This window comes from Tachyglossus aculeatus, chromosome 10 (assembly GCF_015852505.1).
Source record: "Tachyglossus aculeatus isolate mTacAcu1 chromosome 10, mTacAcu1.pri, whole genome shotgun sequence".
Classification (NCBI taxonomy): domain Eukaryota; kingdom Metazoa; phylum Chordata; class Mammalia; order Monotremata; family Tachyglossidae; genus Tachyglossus; species Tachyglossus aculeatus.
In genome coordinates, this window is record NC_052075.1 from 17,322,980 (window position 1) to 17,342,395 (window position 19,416).

A 19,416-nucleotide genomic window follows, 5' to 3' on the forward strand; every position below is an offset into this window, starting at 1 on the left:
AACAACAAAATTCCCAGGCCCACATAAGAATAATAATAGTAATGATGACATTTGCTAAGCGCTTACTATGTGCCGAACACTGTTCTAAGCGCTGGGGAGGGCGGATACAAGGTAATCAGGTTGTCCCACGTGGGGCTTACAGTCATTTTACAGATGAGGGAACTGAGGCACAGAAAAGTGAAGTGTCTTGCCCAAAGTCACACTGCTGACAAGTGGCAGAGCTGGGGTTAGAACCCATGATCTCTGACTCCCAAACCGGTGCTATTTCCACTGAGCCACTGAGCTGCTTCCCTGAACTCCCTGCTTTTATCCCCATTAGGTCGTTTGTCATACGAAGATGCACCTTTTCACCATGTATTCACCCACAGATCGGGGCCTGATGAGCCCCAGGTAGTCTCACCTTGTTGCTTCTTATTATGCCCTTAGAGACCACAAATAATCCTAGGCTTCCATCCAGGGCCAGAATCCTGAGCAGAAGGGCCAGCTGCTTCCCGAAAACTCCCAGCTCTTGGTGGAAATGATTTTGTGGGGCTCACTGGACCCCTCCCTGGACTGTGGACTGCCCTGTCAGGGCTTCCCCGGGCATTAATAGGGATTTTCTGGGTGTGTGTTTCCAGTTTCCAGTCTTTCTCATCTTTTTCTCTTCTTATATGTCAAGGCCATTCCATCCACACATTCCCTTCACATCCCATCCCCCATGGGACAGCCTGCACCCACGTGATTTGATAGATCGATAATTCATCAGTAATTGGATCTTTCCTCAGCAATATCACGGGTCGCTTTCCAAGCTTATATGCGGAGTAAAACTCTCATTTCAGTATCGGTGGCTGGGTCATGAAGGGGTGGTCAATTATCTTGAACCAAACTTTTAAAAAATCATGGAAGTGAATATAAAGTGTAAAGCACACTATTAGTAGAAACAGTTTTATTATACATTTTTCATGTCGTGTATTTTAGGAGAGGTTGGTAATGTCTTAATTTTTTATAAATAGGTTGGGCAGGCAAAAGATGAGTCTCTGACCAGTCAGCTGATAGACCATCTCATGGGAGAGAGTGACGGCATGCCCAAGGTAATAACGGTCTTGACTTCATTAAGGCTTATGGGCTCCAAGTCGTGAGCCTCATTAACAAATGACCCTTTTGAGAGAGAACTTTTCTGTCACACCTTTTGTAAACACGTGATGTCTAATGCTGGTGGGAAGCCCTGTGTCCCCTCTGGGCCCATTTTGTTTGGAAGGCTGGTTTTACTCCATCAAATAGCATCATAGGCACCCCAACCGCACGGGTACCATCGCCCCCATTTCAGAGCCGGACTTCTAAACTCGCAGATCCGCGGTCTCTGACCAAAACTGAGTTTCCAGTCAGGGCTGAAAAGACCCCAAATGGTGATCGTGAGCTCTATTCCCTTCTAATGGTCATTTGTTGTGTGACTTTAATTAAGGATGCCAAGTATCTGTTCCGTTTGTACATGGCCCTGAAACAATACCGAGAGGCTGCACGCACCGCCATAATCATTGCCAGGGAGGAGCAGTCTGCAGGTGGGTCACCCTCTCTCCTTCTCCCCCTTCTCCCCTCCGTAACATCCTTTTCATTGTCCATGTTCATAGTCCATCACTAGCTGCTGAGTACCAGATTACCGCCAGCATTGTCATGGAAAAAAATCCATTTTTCTGTTTCATTTTATAATTTTGTTCTATTCTGAATTTTTACCAATGCCAAGAGGCTTTATTTTGATTTTTTTCAATGCCTTCCCAAGCACTTTCCATTCTTTATTAAATTCTTTTTTGGAAGGAACTTGGCTGCGCTATACAGTGTTGACTGTGTTTCAAATAATCTGCATTTTTCATTTGCATCTTTATTAGACACCTGGTTCTTTTCCCAAACTGTGCTGTGGATAAGGGAATATCCAGTGGATAAGCCCACTGTTGGGTAGGGACTTCATATGTTGCCAACTTGTACTTCCCAAGCGCTTAGTACAGTGCTCTGCACACAGTAAGCGCTCAATAAATCCGATTGATGATGATAAGGGAATCATTTCTGTAATAGATTTGCAGCCAGTTCATGGGAATTCTATCTAGAAAAAACATGGTTTTTTTGTTGTTGTTGCTGTTATATTTTTGCTTTTGTGGGGATGCCTTTTTTTTCTTTTGCATTGCCACCCACATATTTTCCTATTGTAAATTTTCCAAAATCTCATTATGGGTATAAACCTATATCAGACAGCGGAACAAACTCGATCACTAGCTGGATATCTTTGGTTTAATGGATGCAAACTAACATTTGATGGGGACCAGGGGTGTTTCTGAACACCTCTTTCATTCAACCCAGTGCACTTTTCATTTATTGTCATTCTAAAAAAAATCAAGGTTTGGTTACTGCTGTGGGAGGGGAGGCTGCCCCAGCAGAAACAGGTAGGGCCTCCCAGGGGAGTTCAGTTATCCACGTCTGCTGTGTGACCTTGGGCAAGTCACTTAACTTCTCTGAGCCTCAGTTACCTCATCTGTAAAATGGGGATTAAGACTGTGAGCCCCACGTGGGACAACTTGATCACCTTGTATTCCCCCCCAGCGCTTAGAACAGTGCTTTGCACATAGTAAGCGCTTAACAAATGCCATCATCATCAGCATCCTGCCGGAAGCTAATCACAAGATCGTTCAGTCTTAAGGAGCTTGTTGTGAGCAGGGAACATATCCACCGACTTTATTGCATTGTCCTCACCCAAGCGCTACTTGAGTACTGTGCTCTGCAGTCAGTCAATCAGTGGTATTTATTGAGTGCTTACTATGTGCAGAGCACTGTGCTAAGCTCCTGGGAGAGTACAGCACAACAGAATTAGCAGACAAGTTCCCTGGCTACTACGAGTCCATCTTTTATCAATTGCCAAAAACAGGGAGCAAAGCAGCTTACAGATTCTTAAGGGAAAAAAAAATCCAAAATGCTCCTGTCCCAACAATTACCTGTATACTCAGTTGGCGCTCCATAGATAGCATTGATTAATTTTGAAAAATAGCGGTAAGGTGCTTCTCTGCTAGTTTACATTCATTCAATCATATTTATTGAGCGCTTACTATGTGCAGAGCGCTGTACTAAGCGCTTAGATTTGTTTAGACTAAGCAGTCCTTAGCAGTGCAGAAGTCCACTGCACTGTAAAGTGCACCTCGGTTTTCTGCTGTGTGAATTCAGTTCGTAACGGCCTCTCCCCTTTTTTTGAAGGAAACTATCGAAATGCCCACGACGTCCTCTTCAGCATGTACACAGAACTGAGAACCCGGAAGATCACGATTCCCTCGGAGATGGCCACGAACCTTATGATTCTGCACAGCTACATATTGGTGAAGGTAATAGAGCGGAAATAAGTGGCTACCGTCCTATAAAACCCTCCCCGCCTGCCCTCCACCCCAGAGGTTTCCAGACCTCCAGGCCTTTCTTTTCTCTGTCCTTCTCCTTTGTCTCCTCTCACCTGTATTGTATTTATTCCCTCATCCCTTTCCCTCTGCCCCTCCGGCCTTGTAAATCCTTCTAGGAGGTGGTGTCTGTGTGAAGGTGCTATATCTGTGGGCTTGCCATTCGCATTCAAAAAGAATAAACATAAAACATAAAAAGAATTAAAGAAACAAAAAAAACTCGTCATCTCACTGCACCCTCCATCTGTCACTCAATTTTCCTCCTCCAATTCCTGTCCAAATTGCTTGAATGGGTTGTACTCCCCCCCAGCCTCCATTTGGTTTCCTCCACTCCGCCGAGACTGCTGGCTCCGCGGTCAACAGTGACCATCTTCCTTGCTGAATCTAACAAACTCTACTTAATCCTACTCTTCCTCAACCTCTCCCCCGCTATCAAATCTGTGAACGTATTCCTGATTTTGCCACCTTTGCTGAGACAAATGACCTGTTCCTCCCATCTTGTGCATATAACTTGTGTCCACCTGCTATTAGACTGTAAATTCCGCCAAGGCAAGGACTGTGTCTTCTAAAATTATCATATACTCCCACTTACTTGGTAGATTGTTCTGCAGCCGGTTGGCACCCAGTTGACCTTAAATGCTGAGGAGTGAACGATCTTATCGCGGTGATAATCAGATGCTCAGCAAATCCATCATTTATTTCAGATTCACGTGAAACGTGGGGATCACATGAAGGGAGCCCGCATGCTGACTCGTGTGGCCAACAACATTAGCAAATTCCCCTCCCGTAAGTACCGTTTTCTATAAAATGGCCCAAAGCCCTGCACCCCCAATCCGATGAACATGTGGGGCATTGCAGTTCACGGTAGCTTCAGCTGGTTTCATGAACAACAAAATGTTTTTCAACTGTCCTTCAGTCTTTTGAATAATTTTGAATATTGAATATAAGCCCTTTTTTTAAGTTGCACAGTAGTAAAATCTTTGAAACATAAATATGCCAAGATTGTATGTGAGGCCTGATTATCTTCTCTTGTATCTACCCTTGAGCTTAGTACACCACTTGGCACATAGTAAGTGCTTAACAATTATTATTATCATCATCATCATCATTTTTGGCTAGAAATGCCATTTCGCCTCAGACGTGGATTCCACTTAGACTGTGATCCCTTTGTGGGGCGGGGACTGTGTCTGACCTGATTAACTTATATCTAGCCCTGTGCTTAGTACATAGGAAGTGCTTAACAAATACTACAATTGATGATTATCATGTCAGATAACATAGTGAGGGCTGAGCCAGTTACAACCTAGGGAAGAGGCTTTCTCCCATCTTCCATGATCTGACATGGATAACCTGCATAGATAGGGATAATCTAGGTTTCTCCTTAGAGGGGTATTGGGAATGTCTTTACCAACTCTGTTATAGTGTATTCTCCCAAGCACTTAGTACAGTGATCTACATAAAGTAAGTGTTCAGTAAATACCACTGATTGATAACGGGGTCTTGCAGCAGCAGGAAGAGAATGGTAAGGATCTACATTAAGTGTTCAGTAAATATCATTGATTGATACCGGGGTCTTGCAGCAAGCAGGAAAAGAATGGTAAGGAGCATGGATTAGTGCCATTTTTCCTTAGCATTCCCCTAACAATGATGTTTCCGCCTCCAGACTCTCCCCTCTCCGGTCCATTCTTCGCTCTGCTGCCCAGATCATTTTTCTAGAGCTTTGTTGTGCACCCATCTCACTACTCCTCAGAAACTTCCAGTGACTGCCCACTGTTCTCCGCCCAAAGCCAAAACCACACTGACCATCGGCTCTGCTCCTACTTACCTCTCTCTTCTCGTACTCTGCCCCAGCTCACAGGCTCGGTTCCTGGGCCTCACTCTCACCTCTTGATATCCTTCCATCTATCTGGAACTCCCTCCCTCTTCCCATTTTGGCAGACCGCCGCTCTCCCCATCTTCAAAGCCCTTCTGAGAGCACAGCTCTTCCAAGGAGGCCATCTCATCTCCACTCCACTCCTCTCTCATCTCCACACCGTATATCCACCATTGGCTTCTTTAGCCCTCCCAAGTCCCATAAGCACTTAATAAATGACCCCCTGTAGCATTTAGGTCTGTGTCTCCATTTCTCCCCTTATCTGAAATGTGCTTGTGTGTATCTTTGCCTCTAAACAGTAAGCTTCTTGAAGGCAGGGTTTGTGTCTAATTGTTATGCGCTCTCCTTTTTTAAAAAAATTTAAGTGATATTTAAATTTTATACTAAGTCATAGATACAAGGTAATCCGATTGGCGCAGTCCCTGTCCCACATGGGGCTCACGGTCTTAATCCCCTTTTTACAGATGAGGCCCAGAGAAGTGAAGTGACTTTCCCAAGGTCACGCAGCAGACAACCGGTAGAGCTGGGACTGGAACCCAGGTCCTTCTGACTCCTGGGCCCATGTCCAATCCATTAGGGCACGCTGCTTCTCTTCCAAGCACTCGGCACACAGGTGCTCAACAGCTCAACAACTGTTACTGAACGATAGCCCATTGTGGCCTTTCTTGGTAAATGGCATTGTCATCGGTGCCTCAGTGGACAGAGCCCGGGCTTGGGAGTCGGGTTGTGGGTTCCAGTCCTGCCTCCGCCACTTGTCAGCCGTGTGGCTTCGGGCAAGGCACTTAACATCTCTGTGCCTCAGTGACCTCATCTATAAAATGGGGATGCATTCATTCATTCAGTCGTATTTATTGAGCGCTTACTGTGTGCAGAGCGCTTGGGAAGTACAAGTTGGCAACGTATAGAGACGGTCCCTACCCAACAGTGGGCTCACAGTCTAGAAGGGATGAAGACTGTGAGCCCCATGTGGGACAATCTGATTACCTAGTACCTACCCCAGCGCTTAGAAAAGTGCTTGTCACATAGTAAGCGCTTTTCAAGTACCATTAACAAAAAAAATGATTGAGCACAAGCAGTTTAAGACGTTCCTCTAAGGAGCCCTTTCCTTCCTCTCCCCCTCGTCCCCCTCTCCATCCCTGCCATCTCACCTCCTTCCCTTCCCCACAGCACCTGTATATATGTATATATGTTTGTACATATTTATTACTCTATTTATGTATTTTACTTGTACATATCTATTCTATTTATTTTATTTTGTTAGTATGTTTGGTTTTGTTCTCTGTCTCCGCCTTTTAGACTGTGAGCCCACTGCTGGGTAGGGACTGTCTCTATAGGTTACCAACTTGTACTTCCCAAGCGCTTAGTACAGTGCTCTGCCCACAGTACGCGCTCAATAAATATGATTGATGATGATGATGATGATGATGGTTTCAGAGGTGAATAAGTGTAGTTGTTGTGGTGTGGGCCCAAGGCGATCTATGGGTATGTACAACCTCAGAGCCCCAGCCGGGTCCTCACTGGTTGGAAATCCAGCCCTAATAAGTGCTCAATAAATACAATTAACAATAATAATGACAGAGCTGCCCCCCTGCCGTGTTCCTTGTAAATATACCTTAATGACAGAGGAGTCACCGCTGTTCCCTTTGGATCGCAGACATCGTGCCCATCCTGACGTCCACCGTGATCGAGTGCCACCGGGCGGGCCTGCGGAGCTCGGCCTTCAGCTTCGCGGCAATGCTCATGCGGCCCGAGTACCGCAGCCGGATCGATCTCAAATACCGCAAGAAGATCGAAGCCATGGTCAGGTCAGGCGGCCGGCAGGACCCGGGGGCGGTGGGGGGAGAAAGTGTTTCCCACTTTGTTCAGGAAACGGTTTGAAGAGCCCGCTTGATTCATGGTTGGGGTCCAGCGGAATGCAGTGGAACCCCTCCTTGGTTTTTCCTGATTCCTTGTTGGATGACGAGCCCCCCCGAGAGAGTAGGAGCTGGAGAGCAGAGCCCTGGGGGATAACCCACCGTTAGGAAATGAAAGGTGGAAGGAGAGCCAAGGAAGGAGGCCGCGGCGCGGTCAGAGGGGTGGGAGAAGAACCAAGTGTGTACGGTCTCAGAAAAATTGAGGTCGGGTGGCCTTCCTTGGTAAAGGGCGGCGTCATCTGTGCCTTTCGGCAGCCGAGAGATCCGAGAGGACTAGCCAGAACGCAGCCCTTCGGGCTAGTCCGAGAGAAAGACAGAGTCTGCTTTCGGGAAAACGAAGCTGGAGGAGAGCAGACGGCAGTGGGTTCAGGAGGCAGATGGTGGCAGCAGCAGCAGCAGGTGTAGACACCCCTTTCCAGGTGGTAAGACGGAAATGGCATCCGGGAGATGGAGCAGGAGATGGAGAGGGTTCAGTGCAGGGAGAAGGGAAGGAGGTAATGTAGAGCTTGAAGATGGCAGTAAGGGAGGAAATTAGTTATTGAGCTTAATATGTGCAGAGCACTGTACTAAGCACTTGGGAGAGTACAATTCATCAGTTTAGTCATTCATCATTTTGAAGTAGACTGTCGGTAGGGACTGTCCCTATATATTGCCAACTTGTACTTCCCAAGCGCTTAGTACAGTGCTCTGCACACAGTAAGCGCTCAATAAATACGATTGATTGACTTGAAGTATGTGATCTGTCCTGCAGGCGACCTGACACCTCAGAGGCCGAAGAGGCAACCACCCCGTGTCCGTTCTGTGAATTCCCGCTTCCTGAGTGTGAGCTGCTCTGTCCTGGGTGCAAGAATAATCTCCCATACTGCATTGCCACGGTGGGTGTCTCATCGTCAAAATGGTGCTCTCTGTTGAGGGCTTGGTATGGGCCGAGCCCCGGGGAAGGTAGAAGTTAATTAGGTCAGGCCCTGTCCCTCAGGAGGCTCACAGTCTTTTAAGTAGGAGGGAGAAGCAGGTATTGCATCCCCATTTTACAGACGAGGAAACTGAGGTACAGAGAGTTAAACGACATGCCTACGATCACACGGCAGGCAAATGTTACGGCCTAGTGGCTAGAGCACCGGCCTGGGAGTCGGGAGGTCATGGGTTCTAATCCCATTCTACCACTTGCCTGCTGTGTGACCTTGGGCAAGTCACTTGACTTCTCTGTGTCTATTGCATCTGTAAAATGGGGATGAAGACTGAGCCCCATGTGGGACAGGGACTGTATCCAACCCGATGTATTTGTATCTACCCCGGTGCTTGTACCTATTTATTACTCTATTGATTTTATTAATGGTGTGTATATAGCTCTAATTCTATTTATTCTGATGGGATTGACCCCTGTCTACTTGTGTTTTGTCACCTGTCTACTTGTTTTGTTGTCTGTCTCCCCCTTCTAGACTGTGAGCCCGTTGTTGGGTAGGGACCGTCTCTATATGTTGCCGATTTGTACTTCCCAAGTGCTTAGGACAGTGCTGTGCACACAGTAAGTGCTTGATAAATATGATTGAATGAATGCATGAATGCTTTGTAATAATACTAATAATGGCATTTATTAAGCACTTACTATGTGCAAAGCACTGTTCTAAGCACTGGGGAGGTTACAAGGTGATCAGGTTGTCCCAAGGGGGGCTCACAGTCTTAATCCCTATTTTACAGATGAGGTAACTGAGGTACAGAGAAGTTAAGTGACTTGTCCGAAGTCACACAGCTGACAATTGGCGGAGCTGGGACTTGAGCCCGTGACCTCTGACTCCAAAGCCCGGGCTCTTTCCACTGAGCCACGCTGCTTCTCAGTGCCTGGCACATAGTAAGCACTTAACAAATGCCACGATTATTATTAGTAGTATTATTATTATTTATCCCCTTTTTTCCTGGTTTTCTGGGGACCACTGAAGTTGCATTTACTGTGTGAGCAGATGGTTCCCTCCCTCTACTGTGAGCCTTCTTGAGTGTAACAGATGCCATTAGCATCTCTCTAGTTCTAGTTCATTGTCCTAGTCCTCATCTATTTATTATACCCTTAATTGAAATTAATTTGAAATTGCTAGGTTATAGAAGTAATGTGGTCTAGTGGAAAGAGCACAGGCTTGAGAGTGAGAGGACCTGGGTTCTGATCCCGGCTCCACCATGTGCCTGCTGGGTGACCTAAGGCAGGGCACTTGACTTCTCTGTGCCTCAGTTCCCTCATCCTCAAAATGGGGATTCGATACCTGGTTCCCCTTCTACTTAAAATACGAGCCCCATGTGGGACCAGATTATCTTGTGTCTATGCCAGCGCTTAGTGCGGTGCTTGATACATATTGTTGTTATTGTATTATGTCAACAATTATTTTTCTTCAGGGAAATGGAAAAGAATGCATTCAGGAAGAGTTCTATTTCTTAAGATCCAGTGACAGTGTCTAACTGTAAACTGCTCCCAGACCCATGGGAAGGGAAAAATGCACCTGATCGTTGGCGTTTGGTTTAGGCTCTTTGGAGCCCTTGAAATCCTGAGGATTTGTGATATGCTGGGGAAAGGAGATGAAATAATAAACAGATTTGGATTTGAACGCCGCCTCCCTAATCAGTCTGGTAGCATCAACTCTGCACCACCAGGCAGGCGGAATTTTCCAAAAAGGATTTTTCCATAGAAAATGATGCCAACCGGGGCACACCTGGCACTACGTGTCTGACCGTGGTTCTCAGTGGATGGGGTCTGGTGGTGTCATGCTGTATAGCCTAATCTCCTACCCTGAAAGCAAGGCCTCGAGTCGTAACTGGAGGGAAAACGGGGCCGGGAGCAGGGTGGTCATTAAGCAGCGGCCGGAATCTGCACAGATGCTTCTTGACCTCCTGGCTGGGCCATTTGCAGTTGTGGAAACAATGTGAATGTTCAGGAGGAGTAATGGTCTTTCCAAATGTGCCGTTTCAGGGCCGACACATGGTAAAAGACGACTGGACGGTCTGTCCGCACTGTGACTTTCCTGCTCTGTACTCAGAATTCACAAAGTAAGTGAAAGCTGCACTCTAAGCCCTCTGCTTGAGTTTGAGGTGACGAGGGCCCAGAGCACATCCCCCCGCTGCCCTGTTCTTGTATTCCCAAGCGCTTAGTACAGTGCTGTGCACACAGTGAGCGCTCAATAAATATGATTGATTGATTACTCTATTTTACTTGTACATATCTATTCTATTTTATTTTGTTAGTATGTTTGGTTTTGTTCTCTGTCTCCCCCTTTTAGACTGTGAGCCCGCTGTTGGGTAGGGACCGTCTCTATGTGTTGCCAACTTGGACTTCCCAAGCCCTTAGTCCAGTGCTCTGCACACAGTAAGTGCTCAATAAATACGATTGATTGATTGTTCTGTTCTCAGCTTGGACCTGTTCTCTTTTTGTTTCCAAAACAGCCTGCTCGACACAGAAAGTCCGTGTCCGATGTGTTCCGAAAGACTGAACAGGGATCAACTTGAGAAAATCTCAGATTGTGCCTCTTACCTCACCCAAGAAGTGGAGCAGTGAGTGTTTTTTCCAGGTAAAGGCCCCAGCTGCCCTGTCCAAAGATCCCGTGCCCACAGCTGTTTTCTCCCAGCCCCGAACCACCCACGGTTCCCAGCGCCTAGGCAGGTGGGATGGTTGGTGAATTCAACAGTCACCAGTTCTGGGGCTGATCGTGTTTCCAGAAAGGGAATCCGGGACCCGTTGCTGTGCCGTGGCTGGCCAGGGGAACAGACAGTGACCTTCCCTCAAAATGCCTGTCGTAATCAAGTTGATTTGGTTTCACGTTAGCCTTAACTCGAGTAAATTGGTGAAAGACATATCCGCCCACCCCCGGCCCAAGTTAGTGTGCCCAGAGTAACTTCGTTACATTAGGATTCAGGGTGAGAATTCGGCCCCTGCCAGGTATTGATTGGTTCTAGTTATTAGTCGTTTTTGTTTTCACATCACCTGAACCGAAACAGATCCTTTTCCATCCCCCCGTACCTGTTCCTCTCTCCTTTCAGGTGAAGAGTTGACCTGAACAGCCTGTGGCAACTGACCAGGCCTCAGTGAGCGGCTAGTGGCGAGGTGGGGGTGTCTGAGGATTAGTCTTTCCCCATCAATCAGTTGAGCAGTAGCATTGGATCCTCTTTCCGTTACAGCCTCTGATATCATCATATTCCGCAGTCCCTGCCCCTCATCCATTAAGAAGCACTGGCTTAGGAATCAGAGGACCTAGGTTCTAATCCCACCTCCGCCCCTTGCCAACGGTGTGACTTTGAGCCAGTCACTTCATTTCTCTGTGCCTCAGTTTCCTCATCTGTAGAATGGGGATTCAATACTTAAATGGTGAGCCTCCCCCACCCCCAGACTGTCCAACCTATCTTGTATCTCACCAGCTGCTTAGTACAGTACTGGGCACAAAGTAAGTGCTTAACACGTACTAGTATCATTATTATTATTATGCCCAGGAGAATTCCTCTGTGGACTCAGAAGTGAACATCCCAAAAACACACAAACCGGCTGTGCCGAGCAATGGCCTATATGCAGACGGGACAGCTACTAAAATAGTAGGTAAAGCGGGAAGACAACACTAAGGACTGGTTCATCCAACCAATCAGTCGTATTTATTGAGCACTGGTGCTTCATCGGAAAACAACCTGCAGTAAATCCAGAAATGGATCATTGAAGCCCTTGCCGCTCGTGAAGAGGTCAACGCAACCCAGGGCCGGGCCTGCAGATTGAGCTATGAAGTATGTCTGACCAGGGGGGCGAAGACAAAGGCTAAGAAGAGCCAAGGATCTGCTGCCCATCACCCAACTAAGAACGTCTACCCATTACCACAGAAAGCCCAGTGACGGCCCTGGACTGATGAGAGGGACCTAAGGAAGCTTCCCCATGGTGGTGGATGAGGTGGAAATGCCGTCATGGGCTTACGAAGCACCGCTGGACGCTTATGGATGGTGACCCTTTGGAGCAAGGTAGTTGGGGACTCTGGGAGAGTGGTGAAGTAACAAGGCAAACCCAGACCTCTTACTGGAGGGAAGGGGGCAGGTCGGGGCCTGGGGGAGCGCTCCCCCTCTGCAGAATGAGATGGGGGTCTTTCACTATGGTGGTCATGGTGGCTGCAGTGGTCTGGCCCATCCAGGTCGCTTGCATAGGGTGGGGGGAGGAATTCAGTGGATTTAAGGGGTCCAGGACTCTGGGCTGGACGTCACTGCCCTATTCTGGCCTCCAGATGAAGCAGAGATCAATGCCTGGAGGACTCAGCTCAGGTTGTCACTTCCCTGGTCCGGCTTCCAGGTACTCGTTACCAGAGGGAAGAAAGCATGTTGGGAACTGGAGGGGTAGGATACTTCGGTCCCCGGCCACCCCCCCGCCCCCCAAGCCTTAGCTAACTTCCCGTGATGACCAGTGACTCCAGGGGCACTGGGCAGGGATGTAGAGCAGAAAACCCCGGGGAATGTAGCCCTCTCCCCGTGGGGACTGGGTGGGTCAACGCCGAAGTCATACCATGAGTTTGTCGTGGTGGCCGGGGTGACAGCCGTGGTTTCTGGAGAATGACTTCAATTTGGTCCTTTTCCTTCTCTCCGTCAAGTTAAAAAAAAATTCTTCTGCCTGAGTCGCAGTGCACTAACTCGGTCTGCAGATCGTGATGGTGAAGTAGGAAGGTAAATCCAGACCCCCGCCTTGTGAATTTAGGGGCTCTGGGATTCCCACCTGGATGCCACTGCAACCCTCCAGGTTCCAGGGCGCACAGAGGAGCTCCTGGTGATTGGTACCCGTGTTCCTGAAGGAAAGAGGGCACGTTGGAGACTGAGGGAGCAGGGCACATGGTTCCCTGGCTCCCCCATGGAGAGCTGGACAGGTCAGTCTTCTCCATCCTCATCACCACCTGGGCTGCCGCTGTCCATCGGCTTAAAAAAAAACCAAGGTCTTCTGCCTGTAATCCCCTGCCTTTGTCTGGCTTCCAGGCCACAAACGGTAAAGTGGGAAGGTGATACGAGACCGCTTGCTTAGGTTATTACCTGGAGGACTACAACTGGGATGTCACTGCAGTCATCCAGCCTCCAGACTGCAAATTGTTGGTTGGCCACTCTCCTTCCTGGAGGGAAGAGGGCATTTTGGGGACTGAGGGAGCAGGACACTCGGTTCCACGGCTCCCCGGTGGGGAAATGATCGGGTCAGTGATGGGGGGGTCTGTCTTTATGCTTACGTCAGCCCGGATGGCTGTTGGACAGCGGGTCTCGGGTGTGACCTCAGCTCGGTCCTCTCCCTCCTCTTCAGGTCTTGAGCTGCTGCTCTCTGTTGCGTGAAAAAAATGATTTTGCCCCTATTGCACATTACTGGCCTGGCCTTCAGAGCATGAACGGTAATGTGGGAAAGACAATCCAGATTCACAGCTCATTGTCCAGGCAACCCCTGAGTTCATGGGTTCCGTCACTGTGATGTGGATTTCTCTGATCTGGCCTGGTCTTCAGGGCACAAACAGTAAAGTAGGCAGGCAAATCCCAACTGCTCACTTAGGTCCGTTACAGGGAGGGCCGGGAGTTTTAGAGGCCTTGGGACTCCCAGCTGGGTGTCCCTGGAGGGAAGAGGGCACGTTGGGAATTGAGGGAGCAGGGCAGTCGGTCCCCTGGCTCCCCCACCATGGGGAACTGGACAGGTCAGTCCAGTGGTCCTACTCTGTGCTTGTTATATTGGCTGGCATGGCTGCGGTGGTGACTGGGCACGGTCTCTCGGGAATGACCTCACCGTGGTCCCATCCCTCCTCTTCACTTGAATGGCTGCTGGCCATCAGGTTGAAAAAAAAGCCTTCTGCCTTTTGGGCCCTGCCCTAGTCTGGCTTCCAGAGCGCAACGGATAAAGCAGGCAGGCAAAACGCAGACCACTGGCTTAGGTCATTACCTGGGGCTTGGGAGTTTAGGGGCTCTTGGACTCCGATCCGGAAGTCACTGCAGTCGTCCAGCCTCCGCAGCAGAAACTGTAGCCCCTGTTGGTTGGTGCTGGAGGGAAGAAGGCATGTTGGGGGCTGAGAGAGGAGGGCATTTGGTTCCCCAGCTCCCCGGGGCCCAGGGGACTGGGCAGGTCAGTCCTGGGGTCTTACTCTAGGCCTCTGTTGACCGTGGTGACTGGACACGGTCTCTCTGGAATGACCTCAACCTCATCTTCCTCCTCTTTACCACTTTTGCTGTTCTGCCCATTAGATTTAAAAAAAGTTTTACTACACTGTCCTGCTTTGGCCTCCAGAGCACAAACAGCAAAGTAGGAACAGAAATCCAGACCACTTGAATAGGTGGTCATTACCTGGGGGGGGGGGGACCAGTGAATCTTGGGACTCCAGGGCTCCAATCTGGATGTCCCTGCCCCTTCTCCATCCAGAACATGAACATAAGGCCGATCCAGGCCCCTTTCAGAGCTCATTATCCTGGCAGCTTAGGGACCCCAGTCATTAGGGAAGGACAAAAGAAAGAAATGACCTGTTCCCTGCCCAGGCTCTGTCCGTGGGGACAACACAAATACTTACAACCGGAGTGGTCGCAATTAGTCATTGAGTACATGTACGTGTACTTCCCATTATCCTGGCAGTTTAGGGACCCCAGTCATGGCATCCCCAGCCTCAGATCCCTCTTTTGGGAACCGAACGGGTCCATGCTGGGGTCTTACGCTCTGCTCGTCGTGTCGGCCGTGACGGCTCCGGCCTCGCCTTGTTACGGTCTCTTGGGGATGACCTCAACTTGGGCCCCTCCCTCCTCTTTATCAGACAAACTGCTACTCCCTATCAGGCTACAAAAAACCGTCTCCCCTGTAGCACAGTTCATGAAGCAGGAACCCTCCTTCCTGAAATCTTCATGTAGGAATGCTTTTGAGGGGAACGGGAACCGGTCCAGTGAGCAGTTGTGGCGGGGGACGGGCCAACTGGCTGCTCTCCCTCCCCGCCTCACCCACGCTCCCTAGCCCCAGGCCAGCTTTTAAGCTCTGTGGGAAGAGGAGGGATGCTCTGCCTGGGCTCCCGTCCTGAAAACTGAGGTTCGAATAGGGGTGGATTGTACTACAGAGAAGTAGACCGCCCCGCCCCGCCAACCCGAACCCCGCACGAGATGGGCAACCCTGAGAGACAGACGGAAGGAGCCCTCCTGGGAAAAGCCCCCAGCCAGACAGAAGACAGTCTCACCCTCGCAGTCTTGGTGGCACCCTGAAGGCTCAACACAGTCGGGTAGGGTCTTCTGGGGATCCTCAGTGTCCCACCGGTGAGCGCCGCGGACTGCTTAGGAATCCTGAAAACACGGGCCACCGCTCGAAAGTCTTGAGTCAAGATGGCTGTGGAACCCACCCACCTTTCATCCGAGGAGCGGTCACGGGGGAGACGAGAGGAGAGGACCAGCCCTCAACAATCTGTAAAAAAAAAAAAAACTATCACTTGTCTCTTTGCCAGCGTGTTCACGTTGCTTTTAGGAAGAGTGACAGTTGGACCCTGACCTTAGCGGAGAAGAGACAGCGTGGCTTGGAAGGCTGGGGTCGAAGCCTGGCTCCGCCACTTGCCTGCTGTAGGCCTTTGGTCCCTTGACTTTCCTGGTATGGAAAATGGTGTGGGGGGTGAGGGGGTGAGGGGGATTTGAGTACCTGCTCTCCCTCCTCCGTAGGGACTCTGTCTTACCTGATTATATCTATCCCTGCTCTTAGCACATAATAGGCGCTAAACAAATATTCTGGTTGCAGGCTACTAGTTCCTGCCACCCTAGGGCCACGAAGGCCAGCAGAGGAGGCTTCCCTTTGGCCACAACATTGTGTTTGCCAGAATGTCGTTGCCCAGGGTCACCAGGGCAGATGGTGGTGCCCGCTGTCTGCTCTGGCCCTCTGAAGGGTCTCAGCCCCAAACGTAGCGCTCGTGGTTTCATCTGCCGCCCTGGGGTCCATCGGGCCAAACCACCCTCCCCTTGTTCCCTTCGTTCCTTCGAGAGCGTGTGTCACGTTCCAGAGGAACTCTGCCACTGTGCACTGTGGAGGAGAGCAGGTGTGACTCATCTCTGGCTCCCGTTTTGTACGTTGAGACACCTGCTCACAAATAAAATTATTTTCTTTTGATGGTTGGAAGTTTTTCGAGTGGCCAAAACGTGAGGTGAAAGGGAGGGGGTAGAGGGCCGGTTGGGGATCTGTGGGTCCAGTTTCAAGTCTAAGATGAGTACAAGAGAAGCAGCGTGGCTCAGTGGAAAGAGCCCGGGCTTTGGAGTCAGAGGTCATGGGTTCAAATCCCCGCTCCGCCAATTGTCAGCTGTGTGACTTTGGGCAAGTCACTTCTCTGGGCCTCAGCTACCTCATCTGTAAAAATGGGGATTAAGGCTGTGAGTCACAAGGGACAACCTGATCACCTTGTATCCACCCCAGCACTTAGAACAGTGCTTTGCACATAGTAAGTGCTTAACAAATACCAAAATTTATTTATTTATTTTTTTTACAAGTCTAGGATCAGTCTGTGACTGAACCAGGGTTTTTTTCCTAGTCTCTAGTGCCTGATTTCTGTTGCTGCTGTCCCGGTTCTTTTCCAGCTAAGGGAGATTTAGGATTTAGCTTTAAGTACCTTCTGAATCCCGCTCTCGGGATGGCACCTGGAGAGTTTCCGGTACTCTACCAGTCTCGGCTACGGGAGGGAAAGATGAACAGAGGCGTAGCCATTCCATTCCTAGCTTGGGCAATGGCTAACGAGCGGAAGGCCATCTGCTAAAGGTTAAAACTCACCTGGGCTGGGCAGCAGCAGCAGCACGGGAGACAGTCGAGGGCAGAGACTCAAGTTTACTGTGTAGGAGAAGGCCATGGTAAACCGCTTTCATATTATTACCAAGAAAACTCTATGGATACACTACCAGAACGATGGCAGTTGGAGGTGGGGCGTTCTGGGAAAGGTCACTGTATATCAGAAATGACAGCATGAGACAAGACCTTGTGAACAGAGTTAATGGCAGCAGGGACAGAGCACAGGCCGGAGAGTCAAAAGGACCTGAGTTCTAATCCCAGCTCTGCCACTTGTCTGCTGGGTTACCTTGGGCGAGTCACTTTGCTTCTCTGTGCCTGTTACCTCAGCTGTAAAATGGAGATGAAGACTAGGGGCCCCATGTGGGATATGGACTGCCCAACCTGCTTAGACAGTGCCTGGCACAGAAGCACTTAAACACCATTTTTTAAAATATATATTTTTCTTCAAAGAGGGGTTCCTGTGTCACACAAACTGCCTTTTCATCCTCACTTCCCGTTCCTCAGGTTCAGTCTTCACCCCTAAGAAATCATCTCCTTACCCGTGCCCCAATCCCCACCCCCCTCCCAGAATCCCTCCCATCCCTAGATGGAGGTCATGCCCTCAACTCACTTAGAACAATGATACTGTACTCTTCCAAGCACTTCGGACAGTGCTGTTCACACAGTAAGTTTTCAATAAATACACCTGACTGACTGGCATATAGTAAGTGCTCAACAAATACCACAAATGAAAAAAAAAACCCACTAGAGGGGAATTCCACTGCTACCCTAGCTAACTTAGGGTTGTAAGCTGTCTCATCCCATCTGTGCAACTGATGTCCTACATAAGGAACTCGCCTCCTGGCCCACCCTACTACTCGGGAGATCTGAGCCACCACATCTCAGAAATCCCAATTCCACTAGACAAGGGGGTCTGGAGCTCCTGGAGCCCTTCACCCACGACACTAGCCTAACACAGGCACAAAAGGCACAAAAGACTCACGGGAAACAAAAGGGGATAGAGTCCAGACAGGGACTGACAATATATAGGAAGTTAAAAAGTGGTAGGAAGTCAATACAGGTTGGAGCCACACTCCTGCAACCTTGTTTTCCCCTTCAATCAACCCCTGCACCACAACATCCGAAAGGCAAACGTGAACTTCAAACTCCATCAAGACACTTCAGCCTCTTCCCCTCACCCCCGACCCCAGCTCTCGAACCTGGGAAAAGTCATGAGGCCCATGACAATCCTTCACACGGTGCCATCAAGCCGCAGCTCGGTCAATTGAGAAACAACACGGCCTAGTCAAAAGGACCTGGGTTCTAATCACTGCTCCTCCGCTTATCAATCGTATTTATTGAGCACTTACTGTGTGCAGAGCACTGTACTAAGCGCTTGGGGAAGTACAAGTTGGCAACATATAGAGACGGTCCCTACCCAACAGTGGGCTGTTGCGTAGCCGTGGGCGAGTCACTTCACTTCTTTGTACCTCAGTTACCTCATCCGTAATGGGAATTAAGACTGTGAGCCCCACGTGGGACGTGGACTATGTCCAACCTGATTATCCCCGGTGCCTGACACATAGGAAGCGCTTAACAAATACCGTAAAAAAAAAGAAAAATTCAAAGAGTTGGAGAGCCAGGAGAGAAAGTAAGGTGATGCAGCAGTTTCTGGCTCTTCCTCTGAACCTGGAATGATCAGGAAGGATCCCAGCCATTGTGGCCACAGCAACCGCACCTTGGGAAACAGTACTAAGTCATCATCATCATCATCAATCGTATTTATTGAGCGCTTACTGTGTGCAGAGCACTGTTCTAAGCGCTTGGGAATTACAAGTTGGCAACACATAGAGACGGTCCCTACCCAACAGTGGGCTCACAGTCTAAAAGTGTACTTCTAAGTGAAGTACAGGGGGTCTCCAGGGAGTCAGGAATCCAGGGTTACAATTTAGGACACTGCCCAGAGTGGCCCCAACAGGAAGAGGTTCTGCCCGTGTCTACTGCAGCAGCTGTCTGAAGGACCCCCCTGCAGACAAACGCAAGGGACTGGCCTCACCACACTTGCGAGAAACGGGAACGGCGACAAACAGGAGAAAAAGGTCAGTGGGGAAACGGGGGGGGCGGTTCCGAGAGGGAAGACCCTTAGGAAAATAAGGTTAGTCCTTATTTTCCTAGTCCTTCGACTTAGTCCTAAAAGACCCCAGGGGTGGGCTCTGCCGCGTAAAGATCCCGGCCAAGGGAGCGGCGTGGCCCAGGTCTGGGGGGGCTCAGGGCTTGGAGATCCTCAGGCCAGAGCCAGTCCAGCGGAGTTGCAGGGGTCGGCTCCTGCTCCGCCTACAAACACCCTCCTTCCCTCTTGTCAAGCTGGGACTGACCCGACTAGGCCCCAGACGAGCAAGCCAGGCAGTCCCGGTTGACGGATTCAGAATAAAACACCTTCGAATGTGCTCTTTACGGCGCCCTGCCTGGAGCCAAGAAGAACTGGGAGAGAAGTTGGTTAGG

At 49.5% G+C, this 19,416-nt stretch overlaps 1 protein-coding gene across 3 annotated transcripts in view; it reads left to right on the forward strand.

Annotated features, from left to right (window-relative positions):
* Positions 1 to 11,740, forward strand: part of WDR19 (WD repeat domain 19) — a 54,502-nt gene extending 42,762 nt beyond the window's left edge. Inside the window, exons 29-37 of one of the 3 annotated variants that reach the window (XM_038752231.1) lie at positions 993 to 1,070; positions 1,442 to 1,538; positions 3,214 to 3,338; positions 4,109 to 4,190; positions 6,932 to 7,082; positions 7,942 to 8,065; positions 10,144 to 10,220; positions 10,614 to 10,738; positions 11,655 to 11,740. In XM_038752231.1, coding sequence (XP_038608159.1) covers positions 993 to 1,070; positions 1,442 to 1,538; positions 3,214 to 3,338; positions 4,109 to 4,190; positions 6,932 to 7,082; positions 7,942 to 8,065; positions 10,144 to 10,220; positions 10,614 to 10,725 — 846 coding nt within the window. In that variant the 3' untranslated portion in view covers positions 10,726 to 10,738; positions 11,655 to 11,740. Of the gene's footprint in view, positions 1 to 992; positions 1,071 to 1,441; positions 1,539 to 3,213; positions 3,339 to 4,108; positions 4,191 to 6,931; positions 7,083 to 7,941; positions 8,066 to 8,888; positions 8,911 to 10,143; positions 10,221 to 10,613; positions 10,739 to 11,207; positions 11,439 to 11,654 lie in introns of those variants that run through there. The other 2 variants (XM_038752232.1, XM_038752233.1) reach the window with 2 other exon arrangements.
* Positions 11,741 to 19,416: the final 7,676 nt, after the last annotated feature.